The sequence below is a fragment of the Manis pentadactyla genome, chromosome 2 (assembly GCF_030020395.1).
Source record: "Manis pentadactyla isolate mManPen7 chromosome 2, mManPen7.hap1, whole genome shotgun sequence".
Taxonomy (NCBI): Eukaryota; Metazoa; Chordata; class Mammalia; order Pholidota; family Manidae; genus Manis; species Manis pentadactyla.
The window spans coordinates 224,316,921-224,340,829 of record NC_080020.1 but is presented as its reverse complement, the minus strand read 5'-3'; the positions used below and the strand labels follow the sequence as shown (position 1 = coordinate 224,340,829).

Here is a 23,909-nt window from a genome sequence, read left to right as displayed (position 1 = left end):
TCTCCAGATGATCTCTGAAGAAAGGATTTGAAGCAGAAAAGAAAGAGGCTTTCTAGGCCAGAAGCAGTAGTTTCTGGAAAAGGAAGATTGAGTGGGGTCTGTCACTGATCACTATTTAAACACAAGGAAACTGAAAGGGCCCTCAGGCAGACATTCGGGTGGGCCTGGGCAGTCCTTGGGGCTATAAGGAGTGTCTCCAGCATTGCAGGAAATTGAAATTAGCAAGAATCCTAGGGCAAATCAGTCATCTATTATGTAACTGCCTTACAGACATCTGAAAGCCTCAGCAGAGATCTCGGACACACCCAAATTAAATCATCGAACTTGGAAAGCAGTCCCAGAAAAAGAAGATGGGATGTAGAATGTTCTGCTTATTCTAAGGGGCAGCACCAGATGCATTCAGAGATGGATCTGGAGTCAGAATTCCCGGTAGCCCTTACAGGCTCCCACTAAGACGCAGTATCCCTCTTGCAAACCCTCTTGGTGCACTGCCAATTCAAGTTTAAATTTACAAAGGGGAAGCCGACTGCCCTCCCTCACCTTCTTGGAGCCTAGCCCTGAGCAACCTGCATTTTGCCTTTTATCATGAATAAGGTAAATAAGAACTTCAGCTCTATAGCAGCAAACTTCCAATCACGCAGTTCTTTGCAGTTTACAAGGTATTTTCTTCCTTCTGCCCTAGTCCTTCCCCAGTTTCTGTAATGTACTAAGCCTGTGAGAAGGCCTCCCCATGGAGGTGGTCACCTGAGCTGCCTGAAAGGATGAGAAATCAGTCTCCAAGGGGAGTACTGGGCCTGTTGGACTTATTTCCTAAATCTACAATTAAATTACTAGCATCAGCGAGGATAATTTTCACTTTAAACATAATGGTGCTGTAAACCACAAAAAGCTCCCCATCCCCAAGACACTCTCAATGCTGGGTCTCAAATTTTTCTCCAGCCTCATAAGTCAAAAATATATATGTCTTGCCTTGGGCACATGCAACATCATCTACTTTAAACAGCTTTGGTTGGCTTGTGACTCTAACCCTAATTAAACCAGAGACCATTTTGTCCATCTTGGACTCTTTGAACCTACTCCCAGCTGATTCAATTCAGCACCAGCTTGGCCTGAAAGAAGGCTAACCAGTCTGGGAAAGAAAAGAGAATTTGGGGGATTACTTGAGGCTTCCCAAAAGGATCCTTTACTTCCCCAAAATGATTAGTTTAATGATAAGTTCTCCTGAGGATTAACAAAAATATCTTTTTTGAAAAGTAATTTAAAAATCAAATTTGCTCATGATCCCACTCGTTTAATAATTTCATAAAGTCAGAGGAAAGTTTCTCCCCCACCTGTCTGGTTCCATTCTTCAAAATAAACCACTTCTAACAACTTGTTGCACATTCCACCTTATTTGTTACTGGATTTATGTAGACGTATCTAAGTGCACATATATATATATATATATGCAAAATGGCAGGCACATTGACCTATACCTTGTTTATTTCCCTTCATACTCATGGACATTTCCCAAGTCAGTACCTATAGATCTAACACATTATTTTTAATGGCTGCACATTATTTCACTGCACAGATATATTATGATAGATTCAACTGTTCCCCTATTGATGGGCATTTAGATTTTTTTACAATATTTTTTATTATTGTGAATGATGCTGCAACACACATTCTTGTGTATATATTTTTATGTGTTTATTTTACTGTGTTCTGTAAGATGAATTTAGAAGAGAGGAACTGCTTTTACTCTTGGGGCTGGAGCACCAGCCCCGTAGGAGAGGGGCCCCCACGCCCACCCCCCACCCCCTCCTTAGCCATGTCAACACTTGGGCCAATCTGCTAGACCAAAAAATGTTAATGTCTTTGAGATTTAATTTGCATTTCCCTGACTACTAGTGAAGCTAAGCATCTTTTCATATGTTTATGGACAATTTGCATTTCCTATTCAGTGAATTACTTACTCTTATCCTGGACTCATATTTCTATCGGGGTATTTTTTTCTATTCAATGTGAAGGAGCTCTTTGTATACATTGGATAGATTTTTGTCTCATATATGAGGCAAGTATTTTCTATTATGCTTTGTTTGGGATATGTTTTAACTGTAAATTTTTATTGAAGTCAAATATGTTCAATTTTTCCTTCCTTGTTCCTAGGCTGTCTTAGAAAGAACTCTAATTATATGTTCTTCTTACACTTTTCTAGCCTTACTTTTTTCCATGTAAATCTTCAGTCCAGGCTTTTTTTTTTTTGCAATTGTGTAGAGCAGGGAGCTAGCTTTACTCTATCCCAAGTGAGGAGTCAGGGGTTTAAAAATCATTTAATTAGCAAAACTGTACTTTTTTTTTAGGGAGAAGGGGCCTAGTGAAATTCCTAGGAGAAACTGTGGTCCCTGAAGGTGGACACAGCAGATCTTTAACTTGTGATCTGGAAAAACATCTAGACATTGTTGATCTAGCCAGTCATGGGTTAGACCCTTACAAATGTGTGCGTATGTTTTGTTTTTGGTTTTGTTTTAATAAGGAAGGGATTTATAGACTAAAACATTCTATTGACTCAAATACATCCTTATTTATAAACCAAATCCTGTGTATACCGTACCTCTATCCTATTTGTTAGTTCATCTTAGGTGTGTGAATCCTTCAGTCCACGGTGAGGCTGGGCCTTCACTCCGTTCTGTTCTGAATCAGAGCAGAGTAGATGGCGTGTTGATCAAACCTTGTCTTTGAAGCCATCTAAAGATTGATTCAGTGTGTGAGCACATAGCCTGAGAAGGTTTCAACATTTTTAGGAAGAATTTGACAGTTGCTCCACACACAGACTAGGGAACCAGCACTAGCGAGGTTTCTCCAGGGGCAGTCTTTCCTCTTTCCATTTGCAAATGAAGGTACCAATAAATACTTGTTGAATTTTATCATTTGGTTAACCTTCAAATTCAGACTTGTCAGTAATTACTGGCTTGCATTAGAAGGAGGAGATTAGAGATTGAGGTCCAGGAAGGACACATGATTTGCTTGGAGGTACATAGAGTAACCAGGTCTCCTGTCTCCCTTCTCTGCTACTTTTTGTCTCTTGACAAAAAGACTAATGGCTTGGTGAAGGGCACAGGTCTGGTGAGACAGTTACAAGTACAGAACTTTAAAATGTAGCAACAGGGGCTATCTTGGCCTATTATAGCATTTCTGCCATTTGGGCAAAAAAGCCAGGCAGGCAATTTTTACTGTCCTTTCTGGGGATGCTACTGGGGACCTAAAGAAAGTTGTGGAGTAACGTTCATTTCTTTCACCCTCTGTTGCTGATAAACAGAGACTGTCTTGGAAGAGCTGGCTGCCTTAGGGCTCATTCAAGGATTCCTGCCTTGAACAATGTCGTTGAGTGCTTACTGTATACAGGTACCTTGCTTTGCCTCTGACGATCCCCAACTCAACAAAACAGACATGCCCACTCCAGGAGCTCATAAGGCTGTTTCTCCACGGCCTCACCCGGGAGGCAAGCATTAAACAAATACTCCCAGGCATATGTAATTACAAATGGAGGTAAGTGCTCCGAAGGAAAATACAGGATGCTTGCAGAGGCTACAGCAGCGGGGCTTGGTTTAGATTAGAGGGTTAGGGAAAAGCATAAGTGGGGGTGTTAAAGGCTTTTGCAAAGGTGAAGCGTTTTACATATGTGAAGGAAATAATAATAATAAAGGTGCTTGGAAAGGCACCTCATCCTCATTCATAGGCCACTTCCTAGAGCTCTGGGGATCTGCTTCTCTCCTAAGAATTATGTAGGCATCCAGGATAAGCGCTGGAAGAGCCTTCACAAATGCTAATATGCAAGCGTTTTCCAGGCTGCCCCCACCCCCCGACCCTCGGCATCCTCACCCGTAACTAGTTTGAATGCTGAGGTGAATGGTGGGGATGCGTGGCGTTTCTAGTTTGGGAGAAGGGAGGTGGAGAAGCTTTTCCACCCCAGTCCGGGTGCCAGGTTCCCCTACCCCCAAACCAACTGAGGAATGTTTTTCAAGGCAAAATCCCACCTCATTCTGAATCTGGTTGTGAAGGGGACTGCCCGGGAAACCCGGATTTTCCTGGGGAGTTGTAGGGTAGGAGCAGTTGCCTGCTCCCCGTCCCGCAAACACTCCTGTTAAGAGAGCTGACCACGGTGAGGTGAGGACTTGATAGCGACGGTGGGCCGAGCGACGGCAAATGCTGCCGGATGGGGGTGTCAGTTTCCCCGAAGAATCTACCAGGAGTTGGTAGTGACAATAACAGCTGACACACCTAACTGTGGGCCGCGCACTGTTCTAAACTCTCTCAAAGAGATTTCAAAACTTATCAGAACAACTCTCTGAGGTAAGCACAATGACTAACTGTACAAATGAGAAAACGAAGGCGTCAAGGGGCCAAGCAGTGATAGCAGCTTTCCTTTTTGCCTCCAACCATTTGGAGACAAGGTTTTTGAGTCGAATTTGGGCTTCAGGTGTGACGCTCCAACGTCTGTGTGAACCCGGTCGGCCTCCCCGTAATTCCGGAAAATGCTAGCTTGGAAGAGGCTAATTTGGGGGCCCGTGGGGGCAGCGACGGGAATCTCACACGCCCCTTCCCTTCGGAAGCCGAGCGGAGCCGCCAGTCCCCGAGCAGCAGCGAGGACCGGTTGACAGTGGCGCGGGGTCGGCGGAGGAGCTACGGGGTGGCCCCACTCCAGCCTCCAGAAGCGGTCCAATACCTCGGCTTTCTACTGGGTCTCCGCGAGGTGTCGCCTTCGGCCGAAGAAACCACCGCGGCGCCACCCTCGCAGTCCGCAGTTATTTATTTATTTTCAAACAAGGGGGGCGCCCCTCTCCTTTCAATTTAAAACTAGAAACATCCTGCGGTCTTGTTCCTAAAAGGGCGCGTCCACTTCCTACCGTTTTGCACCCAGTGTAGCCTCCCTTCGAGATCACACACGAGCAAGTCCGTCTGCGACGCTTTGCTCACGTTGGCCTCGAGCTCAGCCGCACAAACGCAGTCGAGGCGGGGGCTGGGTTGGAGCCTCGTTCCCTCTCCCCTCTAACTCCCCCACCCCCCGTAAATTTTTTTTTTAATGCCAAGAAATTGCCAGGCCCGCAGGGTGGGTGCTGCATTGCACCGCTCGGCGAGCAGCTGGTTCACTGAGTGCACCCGGTACAAGCCCGGGGGTCTAAAGGCGAGGGAGGAGCACACCCCGGGTTTCTCAGTTTTGCAGCGTCCTCTGTGCAAAGAAGAAAAGCAAGTGCTTTTGGCGCGAAAGCCTTGGCGCCTCCCCTGATTTTTATGGAAATCAAGAGGGCGGTGTAAAGCCTCTTGCCTCTGCTTTTCTCCCTCCCCCTTGTCTGTGCCGCAGCCCCCTTCTCTCCCCGCCCCCCGGGTGTGTCAGATTTTTCAGTTAATAATATCCCCCGAGCTTCAAAGCGCAGCCAGTGACAGTCATCTGTCTGGACGCGTTGGGTGGATGCGGGGGGCTCCTGGGAACTGGGTTGGAGCCGAGCTAGCGCTAGCTAGGCGCAAACGCGCACAGACTGCAGCCACCCGAAGACCACCACCCGCAAGACCACCCGAAGACCCCCCCTCAGAATCGCCTCTGGATCCCCGGCAGTCAGCGGGAGGTAAGGAGCCGGGGATTGCCAACTGCCCGGCGCCCCCGGAGCGGCCAGCGCGGCGGGAAGGCAAGCCCTGGACGGGATCGCGGCTTAGCGAGCTGAGCGCCCGAATATCCCCGGGGGGACTGTTTCAGCTTCCGAAACAAAAACATCTAGGGGTTTTCCCTGAAAAGCTAGCTCCAGCCCCCGAAGGCACCCCAGCTGGAAGAGACCCGCCCTAATCCTTTTAGAGCCTTTGCCCTGGGAGGTGTAATGGCTTCATCAAAAAGAAATTCCCCCTTCTCTAGAACGTTTGTCTGTTTCAGCTGACCGGGTGCGGGTGTTTCCCTACCCAGAAGGTGGGATTCTTCTCCAAGGGATGTCCCCAAAGGAAGAAGAGCGGCTTAGATAGGGCGAGGCCGCGGCGGTGGTAATCTGGGTCACGACTGCTCCAGCTCGGAGGAGACGCGGCGCTCCCGCCGACCCTCCTGGTGCTGGCGTCCCTGCACCATTTCCCAGAACTGGGGTTTAGGTTGTCCCCCTCCCAGGAAGAGGACCTTGTTGGGGCTTTGGAAGAGCGGGGGTGGGGTTACAGAGGTTCAGAATAAGCTATTGGCAGGACTTTCCTTGCAGCGGGCGAATGCTGAGAGGCCTCTACTCAAATTCGGGGGGTGAGGAAGGTAGTGGATTTGGTCGTTGGTCTGGGTCAAGAGAAAGGCTTTTGCCATTTGCAAAGTTTCCTAACCCCCTGCTGTCTTTTGCACTCCCAAGGTTGCAATTCTACAAAGCAGGGGGGGTTGAGGTTGAGAGCACTCCAAATCTTCTGTCTGGTATCTGGGTTGGAGCCTGGGCTTGGTTGGAACAGCTGGCCATACATTGGTGCAACTGGGGCTGTCGGTGAGCTGGTAAGAGGTAGCATTCTGCAGCCTTGGAACAGACCCCTCCCCCAGGCAGTGCCTTGTGTGAATGAAATGGCAGTTTCCAAAGTTGCCGAGCCACGCCGCCACCCCCCGCATCTGCAAGCCACCCCCCCACCCGCCGTAGACAGCTTGTACACAAAAGGAGGGAGGGAGAGAGCAGGAGACAACTTCTTCCACCTTCTGGAGCGCAGGGCGGAGTGGGGGTGTTTGGAAGAGAGATTGAGGAACGGGGTTAGAGGGGGCGCCCACTGCCTGTCCCCCCATTCGTCACCTCTTGCCAACCCTTCTCCTGGTGTGTCTGTCGGTTGCAGTGTCGGAGGTTGGCGCGGGCCCCCGCCCTCCGCGCCCCCCACGGGAAGGAAGCACCCCCCGAACTAAAACAAGCGGGGCGGAAAGAAGCCTTCATTCGCCGGCCAGGAGGCGAGCCGATGCCGAGCTGCACAACGTCCACCATGCCGGGGATGATCTGCAAGAACCCAGACCTGGAGTTTGACTCACTGCAGCCCTGCTTCTACCCGGACGAAGACGACTTCTACTTCGGCGGCCCCGACTCGACGCCCCCGGGGGAGGACATCTGGAAGAAGTTTGAGCTGCTGCCCACGCCCCCGCTGTCGCCCAGCCGTGCCTTCCCGGAGCACAGTCCGGAGCCCCCGAACTGGGCCACCGAGATGCTGCTGCCCGAGGCCGATCTGTGGGGCAACCCGGCCGAGGAGGACGCGTTCGGCCTGGGGGGCTTGGGCGGCCTCACCCCCAACCCGGTCATCCTTCAGGACTGCATGTGGAGCGGCTTCTCGGCCCGAGAGAAGCTGGAACGTGCGGTGAGCGAGAAGCTGCAACACGGCCGCGGGGCACCGGCCGCCGGCCCCGCAGCCCCTGCCCCGGGAGCGGGCGCCACCAGCCCTGCGGGCCGCTCGCACGGCGCTGCTGCGGGGACGGGTCGTGCCGGAGCCGCCCTGCCCACCGAGCTCGCCCACCCCGCCGCGGAGTGCGTGGATCCCGCCGTGGTCTTTCCCTTCCCGGTGAACAAGCGCGATCCCGCGCCGGCCGTCGCTCCGGCAGCGGGCGCTGCGGTCGCCTCCGGAGTGAGTGCAGCGGCCCCGGCCGGCGCCCCAGTGGCCGCTCCTCCGCGCCCCAGCGGCCGCCCGGCCATCGGCGGTGACCACAAGGCCCTCAGCACCTCCGGAGAGGACACCCTGAGCGACTCAGGTAGGTGCCGGGGTCCGACTGCCTCCCTGGGGTAGTGGAGGAGGGGGGTCGCCCCTCCTTTGTTACTGTTTACGGGTTTGGCTTTGCGAGGAGTATTTTAGAGGTTGTGCTGGAGGCTGACCGGTCCGGTTCCCTTCAAGCTGATCCCCGGGGTCAGGAGGAGAGAGAGAGAGAGAGCCGCTAACGAGCGGGCTCCAAAGCCTCACCTTCCGGATGTTCTTCACCCTCGACGGGTGCCTGACTCCACTGGCCGTCCCCCCGTCCCCCACCTCTCTTGCAGCGCAGTCCAAGGAAGAAAATTAGGGCAAGTTGGGGGACTCAAGCCGGATGGGCGTTTAGGGGCCGCTGAGTGCATTGCCTGGGCTGAAACCTGTTAGCACGAGGGTGGAATAGGGCCTGTGCCGCCCAGGTCAGGGGAGGTCAGACACCTAAAGAGAACACAAAGGCGGTGCAAAATCCTATGCAGGGTGCAGGAAGTTAAGAGGAGGTTGCACAGATGGCTGGTACCAGTTTTATTAATTTATTTATTTTCAAAACACGGTAGTCCTTCCCCTCCCTCAGTGGGTGGTGGGCTCTTTGCTTCTGGTCCGTGGCCAGCAGGCGGCGATATGCTGGCCAGCAGGCAAACCAAGGATCTGAAAGCCTGGGGGTGGTGGGCCCTCTCTCCCTCCCTCCATTCAGCAGCTGGCCTCAAGTACAACCCCGGTTGTGTACATTCTCAAGGGGCCGCCTCTCTACAGTGTGCAGTGAGAACTGGGGCCAATTTTGTCTTCTGGCCAGAATTCCAGGACTAATTTCAGATCTGAGTTGTGTTTCTGACCCAGGGTCCTTCAAGGTGAGGGTGGGGACCTAACCAAGGCTCCCCAGGAATGAACACATCCTGGAAGAACTCATTGACTGGTTCTATTGTGTGCCTATGTCTGTCTGAAACTGAAGAGTAGGGCTAAACCAATACTCTACCTGGGACTCTGGAGGTAAAGAACTCTATCCAAATACTTGAGTAGTCTCTGCCCTTGCGTAGAGAGCTGGGGCCCCTTTGGGCCTTGAAAACCAGTGTTTTCAAAATGCAGGTGGATAAAATGCCAAATTTTCCTTCAGGGCTGAGGACCCATTCATCTGAGGCTCCTGGAAGGAAACTTGGTGATAACCCTCCGGTTTGAAATGGGTCTGTCTCTTTAATGTCTGTGCCTTGACAGCTTTCGGTGAGGAAGCACTTCCTTCCAACAGCTGTCTTCTTGGCAGAAAACCAAAACATTGGCTTAAAGGGACCCACAGACTGGAACAGCCTCACATTTCGGCTTTAGAACAAATCCCACAATTGTTCAGCTTTCTGGTCCCCTTCAGATCAAGCAGAAGATGTGTTTTGATTTTCATGCTTGCATTTTGAACAATTATTTTCTGTCCCCTGTGGTAGTGTAAAGGAGGAGATGGAGAAAAGGGCACGCATGGTGCTTTTCTTGCCGTTATTATTGGTGACTTGGGAAAGAGGCGCCCCCATTTTTTAGGTTTACAGCTCCTGTGGGTTAACAACATTGTTAAGGTTTGATCTTTGTTACATGAAAAGCTGTTCGCTATGTAGAATTCAGGTTCATAGTAGAAAAGTTATTTTTCTTCCATAGTTAAAGTGTTCTTTAAGCTTGTTTAGGGATTTAAAAATAAAATTACCCATGTGTAAACTGCCCTTAAAATGAGCCTCAATTCCAAATTATAGAGGTAGAAATATAAATAATCTGTGGGGTAGCCTAGTGATAATAAAAATAAAGGCCTACCGTTTACTGAGCATCTGTGGAGAGGCCCAGCTCTGCACCATGTTATCTGTCCTACTCTAGAATGCACAATGTTATAATCCCCATTGAACAGCTGCAGAAACTGAGGCTGAGAAAGGTGAAGTAACTGGCCCAGGGATCACACAGCTGGAGTGATGGACCCAAGGTCCTGTCTCATCCCCAAACCAGGTTCTTTATATTCCTAACACCTGCTGATGTCGGAATAGAGGCTGTAAGTTGTAGGAATGTAGGGAAGGAAAAAGTTATTTCCAGATATATTTAAAGAGACCTAAAACGCAATTCTGCCCAATCTTTGTGGATAGATCCGTAATAAGAGAACATTCTACCAGGGCCTGCTGTGAGAAACTGCGGATAGATAAGAGTTTAAGTCATCATAGTGTCTCACGATGAGAATAACCGATGGTGCCATCTTGTTTTCAAAGATGATGACGATGAGGAGGAGGAAGATGAAGAGGAGGAAATCGATGTGGTGACGGTGGAGAAGCGGCGGTCCTCCTCCAGCAAGGCGGTCACCACCTTCACCATCACTGTGCGCCCCAAGAATGCGGCCCTGGGCCCGGGGCGGGCCGCACCCGGTGAGCTGATCCTCAAACGCTGCGTCCCGGTCCATCAGCAGCACAACTACGCCGCCCCGTCGCCCTACGTGGAGAGCGAGGACGTGCCACCCCAGAAGAAGATGAAGAGTGAGGCATCCCCGCGCCCCCTCAAGAGTGTCATACCCCCAAAGGCTAAGAGCTTGAGCCCCCGCAACTCTGACTCGGAGGACAGCGAGCGCCGCCGGAACCACAACATCCTGGAGCGCCAGCGCCGCAATGACCTGCGGTCCAGCTTCCTCACGCTCAGGGACCATGTGCCAGAGCTGGTGAAGAACGAGAAGGCCGCCAAGGTGGTCATTTTGAAAAAGGCCACCGAGTACGTCCACTCCCTTCAGGCCGAGGAGCACCAGCTTTTGCTGGAGAAGGAGAAGTTGCAGGCAAGACAGCAACAGTTACTAAAGAAAATCGAACACACTCGGACTTGCTAAACGTCTCTCGGAATGGGACAGTCACTGCCACTTTGCACATTTTGATTTTTTTTTTTTTAAGCAAACGTTGTGTTGACATTAAGAATGTTGGTTTACTTTCAAATTGGTCCCCTGTCGACTTTGGATCTGGGTGGGGAGCAGAACACGTCGGGTCCTGCCAGGAGCTTGGGAGAGGGCCTGTGTGTGGGACGCTGGGTGGCCCTTGGGTCCTCCACGTCACCTCTGAGACCATGGTTGAAGTTTGTGACCATTGGGAGCCTCTGGGACTGTTGAAGTCACCTTGTTTGTTCCAAGTTTCCAGACAACAGAAAGTCATTCCTTCTTTTTAAAATGGTGCTTAAGTTCCAGCAGATGCCACGTAAAGGGGGTTGGCCATTTGATACCCCTGGGGAACATTTCTGTAAATACCATTGACACGCCCGCCTTTTGTATACGTCCTGGGTAATGAGAGGTGGCTTTTGCGGCCAGTATTCGACTGGAAGTTCATACCTAAGTACTGTAATACCTCAATGTTTGAGGAGCATGTTTTGTATACAAATATATTGTTAATCTCTGTTATGTACTGTACTAATTCTTACACTGCCTGTATACTTTAGTATGATGCTGATACATAACTAAATTTGATACTTATATTTTCGTATGAAAATGAGTTGTGAAAGTTTTGAGTAGATATTACTTTATCACTTTTTGAACTAAGAAACTTTTGTAAAGAAATTTACTATATATATATGCCTTTTTCCTAGCCTGTTTCTTCCTGTTAATGTATTTGTTCATGTTTGGTGCATAGAACTGGGTAAATGCAAAGTTCTGTGTTTAATTTCTTCAAAATGTATATATTTAGTGCTGCATCTTATAGCACTTTGAAATACCTCATGTTTATGAAAATAAATAGCAGTTAAATGATGCAACTTTTTTTTCCTTAATAGCATTTAGTTAAACTCTATCCCTTATGTAGTACTTTTTTTATAGAAGGAGGTTAAGTTTCCACAGATAGCCCTGTCTTTGCAGTAGTGGTTGGGGGGAGGCCATTGTCCCCACTTGGGATAGAGGGAACATGGCACAAGTTTAGGAAAGTTAAGGCATTTCTCCCAGGTTACACCTAACAGAGATGTTGTTACTAGTGACTGCATAATAATAGCATCTAGTAGTTCACAAAGCACTTTCAGATATTTTGGATGTTTAATGAAATTAAGCTGTGACACCAGACTTGGTCAACACTTAAGGATGAGAGGAATAAGATGTTGGCAGGGTTGTGTAACTTGGCTGTGATTGGTGTTGTGCTTGTCCTATTGGCAGACAGCATCGTGATGCAGGGTGTAGAGGAAAATGCATTCTTCAACTTTAGGCATTGTTGCAGAATAATTAGATGAGGTTGGCCCCTCCCCTCCAGGAGCTCTCAACCTGAAGCACAAAAGTAACTGATGAAGTGTCAGCTGTGTGGCCCAGGTCACATGCCATGTCCCTTCAGGAGATTCACGGGTATATTGTAGCTCTTGCCTGTTTTCTGCAGCTGTCATTCAGGTGTTTGGGTGGCCCTGTGGAAGTAGGATTACCCTTTGCAAGTTCTGGAGGACGGAGCCAGGGTCAACAGGTTGGAAGGAGGCATGATTTGCTAGGAAGGCATTTCTGAGAGATTCCCTGATAGGAAGTAGTGATATCCTTGGCTTGTGAGGCATTCAGTTTCTCAGAACTGAAAACCAAGAGTAACCTGTTTCTTTTTTGGGTGAAAGGTGGTATTCTGTTAATTCTCCAAGGTTCGTTCATACCAGATTTTTAGCTCTAAACTGAAAAAGATCTGCTTTGCTTGGAAGTGCACAAGTCTAGGGACGAGAAAGGGTTTTGCTTGTTTAGCCACAGACTGTAAGGGACAGAGATGGGAGAACCTAGGCTATGTGGGTCTCTATGCTTTCATCATTTTATAAAGGCCAGTGGAAGATTTGAACATAAGGTCCTTATCCCAGTTACAGACGCTTGTCCTAGAGCTATGCAGTGGGTGGTACTGCCATGAACATTTCTGACACTGCTGAAAGTAAGGGGTAAAATCCTCTTTAATCCCTCTACTTGCTTCCATCCCCATGCTAGATAGTACTGATTCTTCTTTGAAAGTCCCTTTGGAATTGTCGTTTAAAAAGCCTTCCTGTTCATTCACATTTTATAGGCCCCAAGTCACTGCAGCCTCTGCACCTTTTTTTTTTTGTACCCATAAACCCAAAGAAAGTTAAATGACCTTAGAGTAATTAATCTTTCAGTTCATTCATCCCAATTTCTCTATGGTCCCCATAAAAACCTACCTGAATATTTCAGAAAAGATGAAACTCTAGCCATGGAGGAGAAATATGGTTGAGATAAAAGGCCCTGAGCTGCTTCCTACCAGGCTCTGTTTTTGCTCTGGCCACTAGGAAGCTCAGCCAAATTCCATGCTCTCATTCTAATATCTAGTGTCCATTCTCTCTTCTAAATGTCTATGATGCCTTTTTAAAAAAATGTTCATGTTGTTACGTTAAAGAGAACTTTCTGCATTTGGTGGATTAAAAATATATATTGAAATATTAAAACTGAAGTGAAAGACCTTATTTGCTTTTCTTGGCCAAGCTGAGGAAAAGTGTCACCCTGTTTAGCTCTGCAATTACCTATAAGGTAATTGCTATAGTCACAGAAGAATTGAACGACTTGTTCGAATCACCTGAGAAACCATCTCTGCATACCAAAAGCAGTTTCGAGACAGGAACTGCTCTACATCAAATCAATAAATCATAGGATTTAGATGGTGTGTAGAGAACAGCTTATTGAATCACTTCATTTCATGGAATGGGTCATGGGATCCCGTTAGTGGAGGAATGTGGGACTGGAGTCTGGTCTCCTGATGATCAGCTCAGTGTTCTTTCCGTGGATTAGCTTTCCTGCTGCTCACACTGTGGCCTCCTATCTTTGGCTCATTCACCCACCTATAAAATGTGTCCATAGTCATCTAAACTGACCCAGTGTGAAAACTTCCAGTAGTTCCCAACACTTACAGGATAAAGTGCAAATCCAGCTTGATGTGAGGCTGCTTGTACCTGGCTCACCAGCTCACCGGCTCCAGCACCCCTCGCCCCTCCCTGGGTGCTCCTCATTCCAGCTCCTCCAGCCACTGTCGAGCCTTCTCACCTCTGACTTGTTTCACTGCATTCCCTCGGGTTATTGAGTTTCTGTTTATTGAAGTTCATTTCAACCTTGAATGGCAAACCCAATGTCATCTCATTCAAGAAGCCTTACTTGTATCCCCATGTGGACATTTTCCAACTGTTGTGAACCTCTATCACCTGTGCAGATGGACAAGCTGTCTTAATTGCCCCCCAGGTTTCCTACACCATGAGGTCCCCTGAAGCCGGCACAGCATGCCATTCATTCACCTGATTTTTCAACCCCGAAGGCCTGGTGACTGATAGCTGACAGGACCTTGGCAGATGCTGTCAGAATGGCTGGCAGCCAAACAGGCAGCGGAGGAAGGATCAGGGTGAGGACCAGGTGGGGGCAGATTTCCTTTAAGTATGTGTGTCCTGCCAACCTGGGTTCACAAGCTCCCAGGCTAATACAGAGGGGGAAACACATCTATTAGACATAAATGAATGTCCAGTTGTAACTGCTGTAAGTGAAGGTGAGTGCGTGTGGAGGCCTGTCTTTGGGAAGCCCACACAGTCGGAAAGGGAGTTAAGGCCTTGTACGGAAGGCAGGGGAGCCGGAGGGACTGGAGGAGAGTGGGGGCGGCTGATGTGGACTGTCAAGGCAAAGCATGTGAAGGGTCCCAGGGCTGAGTGAGGCTCTGCACCCTCAGGCTCCCAGCTGGCAGCTCTCTGTTGGAGGAAGTTGGTTTGCTGGTCTACCACAGGCCTTAGGCAGCTCCTACACCTGTCTGAGGCCACAGATGATTGCAACTATGGTGGCAGTGGTTGCAATGCGTGCAGCACTACAGAGATCACGGAGGTTTCTTTACACTCACTGAGCCTCACAGTCATCGGGGTACCAGCCTGTTCATCACATACCCGTTAGGGGTGTTGGGTCTTCTTGATTTGACTTTCCTTCGGCTATCTTTTAAAATTACAACTTTTAATTTGGGTTGATTTTAGAATTAGAGGTAATTAGATTTTGAAGAGGCTTAGAAGTCATCTAGTTCAAACTCCCCTCTCAGAGAGGAAGGAAGAACATACAGTTTGCTTGTGGATATTCTTTTTTCTTTCTTCCTTTACCCCTTCCCTCCCTCCCTCCCTTTCTCTCTCCCTCTCTCAGTCACAACAAACATTTATTTAGTACCTGTCATATGTCAAGCCCTGTTCCAGGCCTTGGGAGACATCAATGTATACAAGGCAAAACTCCCCCCAATCTTGCTTTCATGGATGTTACAGTCTGAGACAGAGACAGCAGTACAGACGAACATGATAAGCAAAGAAATCAAATAGCATTCAAGAAGGTGGGGAAGACTGTGAAGAATGAGTAGACCAGGATGGAGGAATCAGGGGTGCCAGGGCAGGAGGGGGTGGGTTTCATTTTGAGTAGGTGGCCAGAAAGGTGCACTGGGGAGGGGAGCATGGGTGGAGAGGTATGTTGTGTCTGCTCGGGAACCAGGAATGAAGCCTCAGGACCCTGGGTTAGGGCTCTTCTTTATCTCTCTCCGGACACTGACGGAGGTCTCCCACAACTTCTGATTCACTCTCTTAAGGCAAAGAAAGTGCATGGAGTGCCCCCTGGTACAATGGGGATGATTGGCACCACCCACTTCATGGGGTGATTTCAGAAACTAACTTGCATACAGCACATGGAAAAGCGTCTGGTACATACGGGTGTGATTTCAGTCTGCTAAACAATCCGATTTCTTGTTCACAGGACTCTTTCTCTCTTCCCCAGTACGTTTCTAGGGCAAAGAATCTTTAAAAAACATTTACTGGGAGAACAAATTAACAAGCCTGAGCTTATCAAGAACTTTGTGGACTTTTGTTCCTCAAAAGAAGCCTTACAAAACCTGAAAACGGGTACCTTGGAAACAAATGAATGTGAGCTTTGAAGCCTATTTTAAGACAGAGCCTAGGAATTTGAGTGCCGCAGAACATCTACGCCTTCTACAATGGTTTATTAGTTTTCCTTAGTTGTAAAGGAAATCTCTTCATAGGCCACTGACCAGAGTTACCTGATCTCTTTTGATACTGATGTATCATGCTACAAGACATTCATCCTGAAACCTTTGACCAGGAGAAGTAACAGAGCCTTTTTATGGCTGGAGCAGGCAGACCTGTTGGTACAATGCACATTTGGAGAACACATACAGCATGTACTCCTCGGATAAATATGGATGACTTGAACGGGCCATGCAAAATCTACTTTCTTCTGCATTCTATCAAGCCCAAGATTTGTAGCAGGATTTGGGGAGGTGGTGTGGGATGGGGAAATGAGTTTGTTCCTGCACAGAAGCCTATTACGGACTGAATTTTCTGTCTTAGGCTCGCCTCCACCATTTTCCTGAAGGAGGGCCTAAAAGCCACCCCTCCACTCTACAGAACGAAATTCCAGGTTGTCTGGGAAAGAGTCCTGGGTAATAGAAATACTTAGGTCAGAGGCAGAAGCCCTGGGCTTGGATTTCAACTCAGTTACTTGGTACTTTCCACCTTGGCACAGGACGGCTGTTGGGTCTTCTGTGGCTCGTTGTCTCATCTCTTAAGTGGAATACGCTGGAGCTGGTAATTTCCAAGGCTCTCTTTTGATTCTGAAGATTGAAAATAACTGATCCTTAGGGATGGCTGGGATGGCCACAAACATCATGTTTGTGAACACTTTCTCGCGGGAAGCCTTGGGTACACATCCTGGCTCTGCCATTCATCAACTCTGTGGCTAAAGGCAAGTCACTTTCCTCCCCATCTCACTTTCTTCATCTCCAAAACAGTAGTAGTCACCAACCTACAAGGTTTTTATAAGGATCCCAGGACATAAAATACATGAGGGATGTGATAGCGCTTGGGAAATTGAAACATCTTTCAGCTCTTAATCCAGCTTGCTCCTCCCACTTTCCTGTTTGCTTTCTGGGTTCACTGCTAAGTGGGTTTCCCCAGGTAGCAAACACCTTCAAAAACAACAGGCACACCTCTGATTGCTCCACTGGGTCTGGAACAGCTTCATATAGCTGTAATGCTTGTTAAATAATTCTTACTAATGAAAACATGTGACTAATTGTTCACAGCCAGCTAGAGGGTCCCAATTTGTGCTCATGAAATGGGTACACAAGCTCTTCTCACCTGGAACTGGAGAAAATTATAATAAATCCATTTTTTAATTGGGTTACCCAAATAAAAACAGAATATGGTAACAGATATCTAACATTTTGAATTTTTGCTTGGATTGGTTTAGCCACTTTTTTTGGGCATAAATCCAAGAAGAACAGGGAATTTATATGGACCCTAGAGATTTGAAACTACTCAAGCAATATTTTCGCTGGTGAAGAGGGCTCCGTTGAGACCAGAGTTTACTGTTGTAAATAGTTTGATTGCTTTTGGGTTTGAAGATAAATCTTTCCCATCCTGAATTGGTCCTTCTTCTGAATTTGCTGAACTAATATTTTATAGTCTGTTTTGAGGGAAAATCATCTTTTCACCAGAAAGCCGCTCCCCCAGACATTTATTAAAATAACGAAGTTGGGGTTTTTCTTGGATGTCTTTAACAGTGAACTTCCAGGATGGCTGTGAATACATTTCATCTGATACTTCTGGGAGATTATTTCTCCTAGAGTGTTACCTCACTTGGGAATTCCTCTGGGTAATAAATGTGCACATGTCAATTTGTGGAGCTCCATTGCTCCAATGCTGCAGCTCCATTATTGCTGGCTGACCATGTGTGAAGGCTGCTGTGTGACGTGTGGCTGTGGGTTCTGCTGGCTAGGCAGTCAGGGGGACTTTTTTCTTGCCCACAGTGATGAACCACAATGTGAAAATATTGGAGCAAAGAAATAGCATTGAGCTCAAGCACAAATTGAGCCCTGGTTTCACTGGAGGCATGGATGCTGAGAGCTGGGTCATCGGAGTGGAAACCGCCACAAAATGCTTATTACGGTGCTTGCTGCCATTCAAGGACTCTCTCTGCAGCTTGAGAGGGAGAAGTCCCTTTTCATGGTTTCTTTTTCCCTCTTTCCCTAGGGTGACTGACTTGTTCCAGTTTGCCTGTGACCGTCCCAGATTAAAAACTGAAAGTCCTGCATCCTTGTAAGCACTCAATTTCTGCAGACCAGGGTGGAGGGTCTCCCCATTCTTACCCCTCCTCGGTGCTTGCTCATCTCACCACTGTCTGACTAGCTTGATAGGCCACCTGTGGGAGCCTGGGCCACCTGTGGCCGGCCACCTGTGGGAGGCACAGGGACTGAGGCCGGGCAGCCACCGCGTGTACCTTGGAGGAATAAACCAGCACCGCGAGATGAAGGGTCTGAAGGAAGCCAGGACAGGCTGGAAAGAATTTGTCTTGGGGTCAGAGCACATGGATCTGAGCTCTGGGAATGCTGCTAAGTGACTTGTGAGTCACGCTGAGCTGCACAATGAGGAGAAATCTCCTTTTCTTTGGGGATGCTGTTGGCCCGAGGAGACTAAGAGCGTGAAGGGTCCTACACGAATGCCAGGGACCAGCGTTCCGAGAGCCTGCCCACCCTGCTTTTCTCAGGCTCTGGGGTTCCTTCTAGATAATGATGACAGTAATAATCATAATAATATTTTGGAGGCCAGACTATGATGCTGGCTTCAGTCCTCTAGTCCGGCCTTTTGGATCTCCTTCATTTTTCATTTTCAAGGAGCCGAAAGGAAGCATCTTGAAATTATCAAACAGTTGGAGGTTGTGAGGGAACGGTCCTCGGAAGCTCGCTGGGGCTGGGCTTGTCACCAGAATGGGGAGGGAACATGCAGAATAAAATCCCCCCCAAGCTTCTGCATGTAGCTGGGCTCTGTTTCATCAGAGAAGCTGCAAGTTCAAGGCCCCTAAAAATGGACTTGGACCTTCGTTCTCTGGGCCGAGGACCCTGTGATGTTGTTATTCCAATGAGTGTATTCCATGAGGTTAACTTCTACTCCGTGGAGGAGTCTTCCTTTTACTGGCAGCTGTGAACCATTTTGGCCATGTCTGCTGCAGGCAGAGGAATGACATGTGTCAGGATGTGAAGGTGTGCTCCTCCACAAAAGGAGCGGGAAGGAAAGGCAAGCAGACCTCTGGGGGACCTCTGAAAGAGGTGCTTACAGGTATTCAGTGTTTGGAGAAAACCCTCAGTTAACTCCAGGAGCAGCAGTTTATATACTCTTTCAATCTGCCCAGCTGAAGATCCTCCCCAGACCCAGGCCCCCTGAAGGGGAGAGGGTCTGTCATGTTAATGACATGTGCATATTATTAAGAAAAGGGACAAAGGGTCTGGCGCTTGGGAATGAGAGCTGTTCTGGGTTCTCTTCAGCATGCAGATGGTACCCTTATTATAAATCTGATGGGGGAGGGCCCTGCAGGAGTCAATCAGCAAAGCTATCCTGACGGAGAATGGCTGCGGTTTGGGGATCCCCTCCCCACATGTGGAGCTCCAAGCACCTGTAAAATGATGCCCCACTATTCTATTCCCTACCCACATGTAAAATGATATCCTGCTTCATGATCACAGAATGCATTCTGGAGTCGAAATGAACTTTTGATTTCTTTGGATTAAAAATGGCCAATTTTATGGAAGGCCAGGCTCCCCCAAAATCTCCTGAGCTGTGTAACGCTTGTTCTCCTTTAGTGATGCTTAACAGTGAGATGTACAACTCTAAGGCCTTCCGTTCAGCCCTTCCAGACATGGGTAGTGACGGCATATGAATGAGACGGAAGGAACGTGGGGAAGAGTCAAGACTGCAAACGACTGTGTCCACCACCTAGGAAGGGAGATGAGATGTGAACACAGATAATTTCCAGAGGACGTGTTGTGGGAAGCGGGTGAGAGCACAGGGGAGCCTTCCCACGGCAGAGAGGGTGTGCACGGTGGCGTGGATAAGGATTGAATGGATATGCATGGATAAGGACTGTCCTGGGGCAGAAAGACAAGAGGAGCATTGTGAGTTGAGGAGCAGCCTGAGTGGAGGCGCATGGAGCTGCGCGGAGGTACGGAAACCGCGTGGAGCTGCGTGCGGGTATGTGGAGCTGCGTGGAAGCGCAGGAACTGTATGAAGCAGCTTGGAGCTGCGTGTGGGCATGTGAAGTTCCGTGGAGCTGCCTTGGGGTGTGGAACGTGTTTGGAGCACAAATGTATCCCTGGAGCAGCAGGTGAGACGGATGGGTTTGGCCTAAGAACTGCCTCTAGGCAATGAGAAACCAGCCAAAATGTCTGAGGAGAGGACCTTGATGTGATCAGATCCCGTGTGACTTTGGGAGCAAACTAGGCAGATGAATTTAACCTGTGCAAGATTCCCCCGATGGTACTCATCAGCTTCAGTTACTAGTAACCATGGTGCCTGCTTCCCAAAGCGGCCTTGTGAGCACCCCTAGCGTGGTGGGGAGAGCCCAGGCCTGGAACTTTGGGGACTTGGATCTTGGCTCTGTGAGGCCACCACTTGGAGTTTCTTCCCCCTCGGGCCTTGCTGGTGCACCCTCTCTTCTCTCTGCCCATCTCCCCAGTCCTACAGGTCCAAAGCCCACCTGTCTGCCAGGGACCAGCTTGAGGGCACCTCTTCACAAAACCTTCACACTCTGCTCTGCAGAAAACTTGTTCTCTGGCCTCTAACCTCACCCAGTGCTTTTCCCTCTTCTGTGTTTGGAAAATCAAATAGCTCCCTCCTTCCCTACCATGGTCACTGTAAAACAATTAAACACTAAAGACAAGTATGAAAAAGAAAGAAAAACGTCAGTAGTAATCCACCTTTCAGAGAGAATTCAGAGAACATTGGTGTATATCTTTCTAAATTTTTCCATATAAACACATATGCATATGATTATGTCTGTTTGTTTTGTATCTTTGTTAGGTCATTAATTACTTGTTATTATGTATTATAAGTAATTCTATTTTACTTGGGTCTTGACTCTCCTGCTAGGAGTAGGGAACTTTCTTCCTCTGAGTCCTGTAGAACTGGTTTGCAAGCAGTAGAAAAGCAGCAAGAGGTGAATGAATCATTGAATGGGTTTCTCTATACTTACCTGTACAATGGGAATTTGGGATTGTGTTATGTTTGAGGTCTTTCTCAGTTCCAGTAATCTGAAGACATCTGATCATTTTGTCTGTGATGTGGGTAGAAGAAAGAATCTTAAAAATCTGGAGACAGGTCTGTCCCTTTTAGCACTAACATTGTCCCCAAACTAAAAGGAGATCAATGATTTAATGCTGTGAGGCTGTGTCCATACAAACTGTAAAAACAATCTGGTTTAGCGTACACTACTATCTTTTCTGTCTTATCCAAAATGGGCCAATCTTGGGGTGCCAGGTGATCCTTCAAATCTGAGAAAAACAAACTTTGAATGCTATGGATTCCTCATTTCTTCTGACCTGCAGTGCTACCAGTAGTCTATATGGCACCTTTGCATGAATTAGGACAAGGCTTCCTCTGCTCTCCAGGCAGATGCAGCATCTCACACAGTGTGTCGCCCCTGCAAACAGAATGCAGCTGGCTGTCAGCCCCTCTTGCCCCCTAGGTGGGCACCTCATGGGTAGGATACAACCTGAACAATTGTTATTGGCAGCCCTGGGGCAGGGTGCCTAGAACTGAAATTGTCAGTGAAATGTTTGATATCTGTATTCAAAGATTCTTCTTTAAGCAAATAAGCAAGAATGCTATAAATATTGGACAGTATGGCATTAGTGAGCTCACGTAACAATGCAATCCTGTAGTAGGATTCAGACCCTCCCCCTGCCTCTGTGCTCTCCCCCTGCCTGTCCTTCCAGCTGGAAGCTCCCCTGTCTGAACCATGCTTTTCTCAGTGTTACCCATTTTTCATGGCTCAGCTCAAAGGCTGTCTTTTCCAGGAAGCTTTCCGCGGCCTATTCTTCTGGAGTTCATGGAAACATCTCATGTGCTCCTCTAATATGTGCTCTACCTATTTGTCTCATACCTCTCATGTTACTTGGAGTGTTTGGTGATTACTTTACATACTAGCCAAGCACCCATCTGAACCTCAAGTCATCATCATTAAAATAGAGTTGATAGAATAGATCACCCAGGTTCCTCAATAAGTACCACAATTATGATAATACTTATCTTTTATCATCGATGAAACTCCTAGAGGAGTGTTTCACAGCCTTATTTGATCTCTGAACCCCTATATACAAATGATGCTGAAGATAGAGTTCATGGTGTTCATAGAATGTATTTGGTTTGAAAAGCCTCCAGGGGTGGGTGGTGCCATTTCTATAGCCTCAGAAAACCTCCTGTACCTATGTACTCTTTACCTTCTTGCTAAACCCATTGTGTCAGGTGCATTTCTTTTTAAAACAAGCAATGAGCCGTTTAATAAAGCAAAGTACACACTCGAGGAGGGAGTGTGGGAGTGCTCAAGAGAGGTGGGCAGCAGGTGGGTTTCGGGTCGGGTGGTCTTATAGCTGGAGTTTAAGCAGGGATATTCATCAGGTTAGGTGGGGTTTTCTTGGAATAGGGAGGGATTTCTGGGAACTAGGGAGACACCCTCTTTTTGTCCTTAGACGGTCTTCCTTGGAACTGTCATGGTGCCAAGGGATATGAATTTTAGTGTACTAGTGAGCTATAATGTACTCTGAGGTGAAGTCAAGACAACTTCTCCTCCGTGTTGGAACTAGTCTGTTTTGGCAGATCTGGTATCTATACCCTCTCTCCCTACATCTCGTGAGAACAGTTTATATGGAATGTTTAGAATATAAACAAGCATCTAACTGAATGTAAACACTGGCCGAAGTCCCCACCCTACTCCCTGCTCATATCTGCTATCCATCTACTATAACATACCCCCCTCAAGGACTGTGGACCCTTGATATCTTTCAACGGAAAATGGGTGTCATTCTTCTGTAGCTGCTTCCTGTTGGGGAGGGGTGTTGACTCTAAGGTGTATTTTTATTCTTTTTTCCTTTAGTCCTTTGTATTTCTTTTTTTTTTTTGTAGATAATTATTTTTTATTGAAGGATAGTTGACACACAGTATTACATTACATTAGTTTCAGGTGTACAACATAGTGATTCAACATTTATATACATGACAATTCTAGGTACCAGCTATCACCATGCCAAGCTGTTACAATATCTTGACTATATTCATTACATCCTGGTTACTTATTATTTTACCATTGGAAGTGTGTACTTTTTTTTTTTTTTTTTTTGTGAGGGCATCTCTCATATTTATTGATCAAATGGTTGTTAACAACAATAAAGTTCTGTATAGGGGAGTCAATGCTCAATGCACAATCATTAATCCACCCCAAGCCTAATTTTCATCAGTCTCCAATCTTCTGAGGCATAACAAACAAGTTCTTACATGGAGAACAAATTCTTACATAGTGAATAAGTTCTTACATGGTGAACATTACAAGGGCAGTCGTCACAGAAACCTTCGGTTTTGCTCATGCATTATGAACTATAAACAATCAGTTCAAATATGAATACTCATTTGATTTTTACACTTGATTTATATGTGGAAACCACATTTCTCTCTGTATTATTATTATTTTTAATAAAATGCTGAAGTGGAAGGTAGATACAAGATAAAGGTAGACTGCCCAAAGCAATATACAGATTTGATGCAATCCCTATGAAACTACCAGCAACATTCTTCAATGAACTGGAACAAATAATTCAAAAATTCATATGGAAACACCAAAGACCCCGAATAGCCAAAGCAATCCTGAGAAAGAAGAATAAAGTAGGGGGGATCTCACTCCCCAACTTCAAGCTCTACTATAAAGCCATAATAATCAAGACAATTTGGTACTGGCACAAGAGCAGAGCCACAGACCAATGGAACAGACTAGAGAATCCAGACATTAACCCAGACATATATGGTCAATTAATATTTGATAAAGGAGCCATGGACATACAATGGCGAAATGACAGTCTCTTCAACAGGTGGTGCTGGCAAAACTGGACAGCTACATGTAGGAGAATGAAACTGGACCATTGTCTAACCCCATATACAAAAGTAAACTCAAAATGGATCAAAGACCTGAATGTAAGCCATGAAACCATTAAACTCTTGGAAGAAAACATAGGCACAAACCTCTTAGACATAAACATGAGTGACCTCTTCTTGAACATATCTCCCCGGGCAAGGAAAACAACAGCAAAAATGAGTAAGTGGGACTATATTAAGCTGAAAAGCTTCTGTACAGCAAAAGACACCATCAATAGAACAAGAAGGATCCCTACAGTATGGGAGAATATATTTGAAAATGACACATCCGATAAAGGCTTGACGTCCAGAATATATAA

The 23,909-nt window shown here is 47.3% G+C and overlaps 1 protein-coding gene across 2 annotated transcripts; it reads left to right on the top strand.

Moving 5' to 3' along the window:
- Positions 1-5,178: 5,178 nt before the first annotated feature.
- On the top strand, positions 5,179-10,571 carry MYCN (MYCN proto-oncogene, bHLH transcription factor). Of its 2 annotated transcripts, XM_036881832.2 has the most exons (3): positions 5,466-5,606; positions 6,811-7,705; positions 9,915-10,571. In XM_036881832.2, the coding sequence occupies exons 2-3, from the start codon at positions 6,928-6,930 to the stop codon at positions 10,514-10,516; spliced, it is 1,380 nt and encodes a 459-aa protein (XP_036737727.2). In that variant the 5' UTR covers positions 5,466-5,606; positions 6,811-6,927; the 3' UTR covers positions 10,517-10,571. The 2 variants fall into 2 exon arrangements, with proteins under 2 accessions (XP_036737728.2, XP_036737727.2); XM_036881833.2 differs by lacking the exon at positions 6,811-7,705 and having other exon boundaries at positions 5,179-5,606.
- The last annotated feature ends 13,338 nt before the right edge of the window (positions 10,572-23,909 follow it).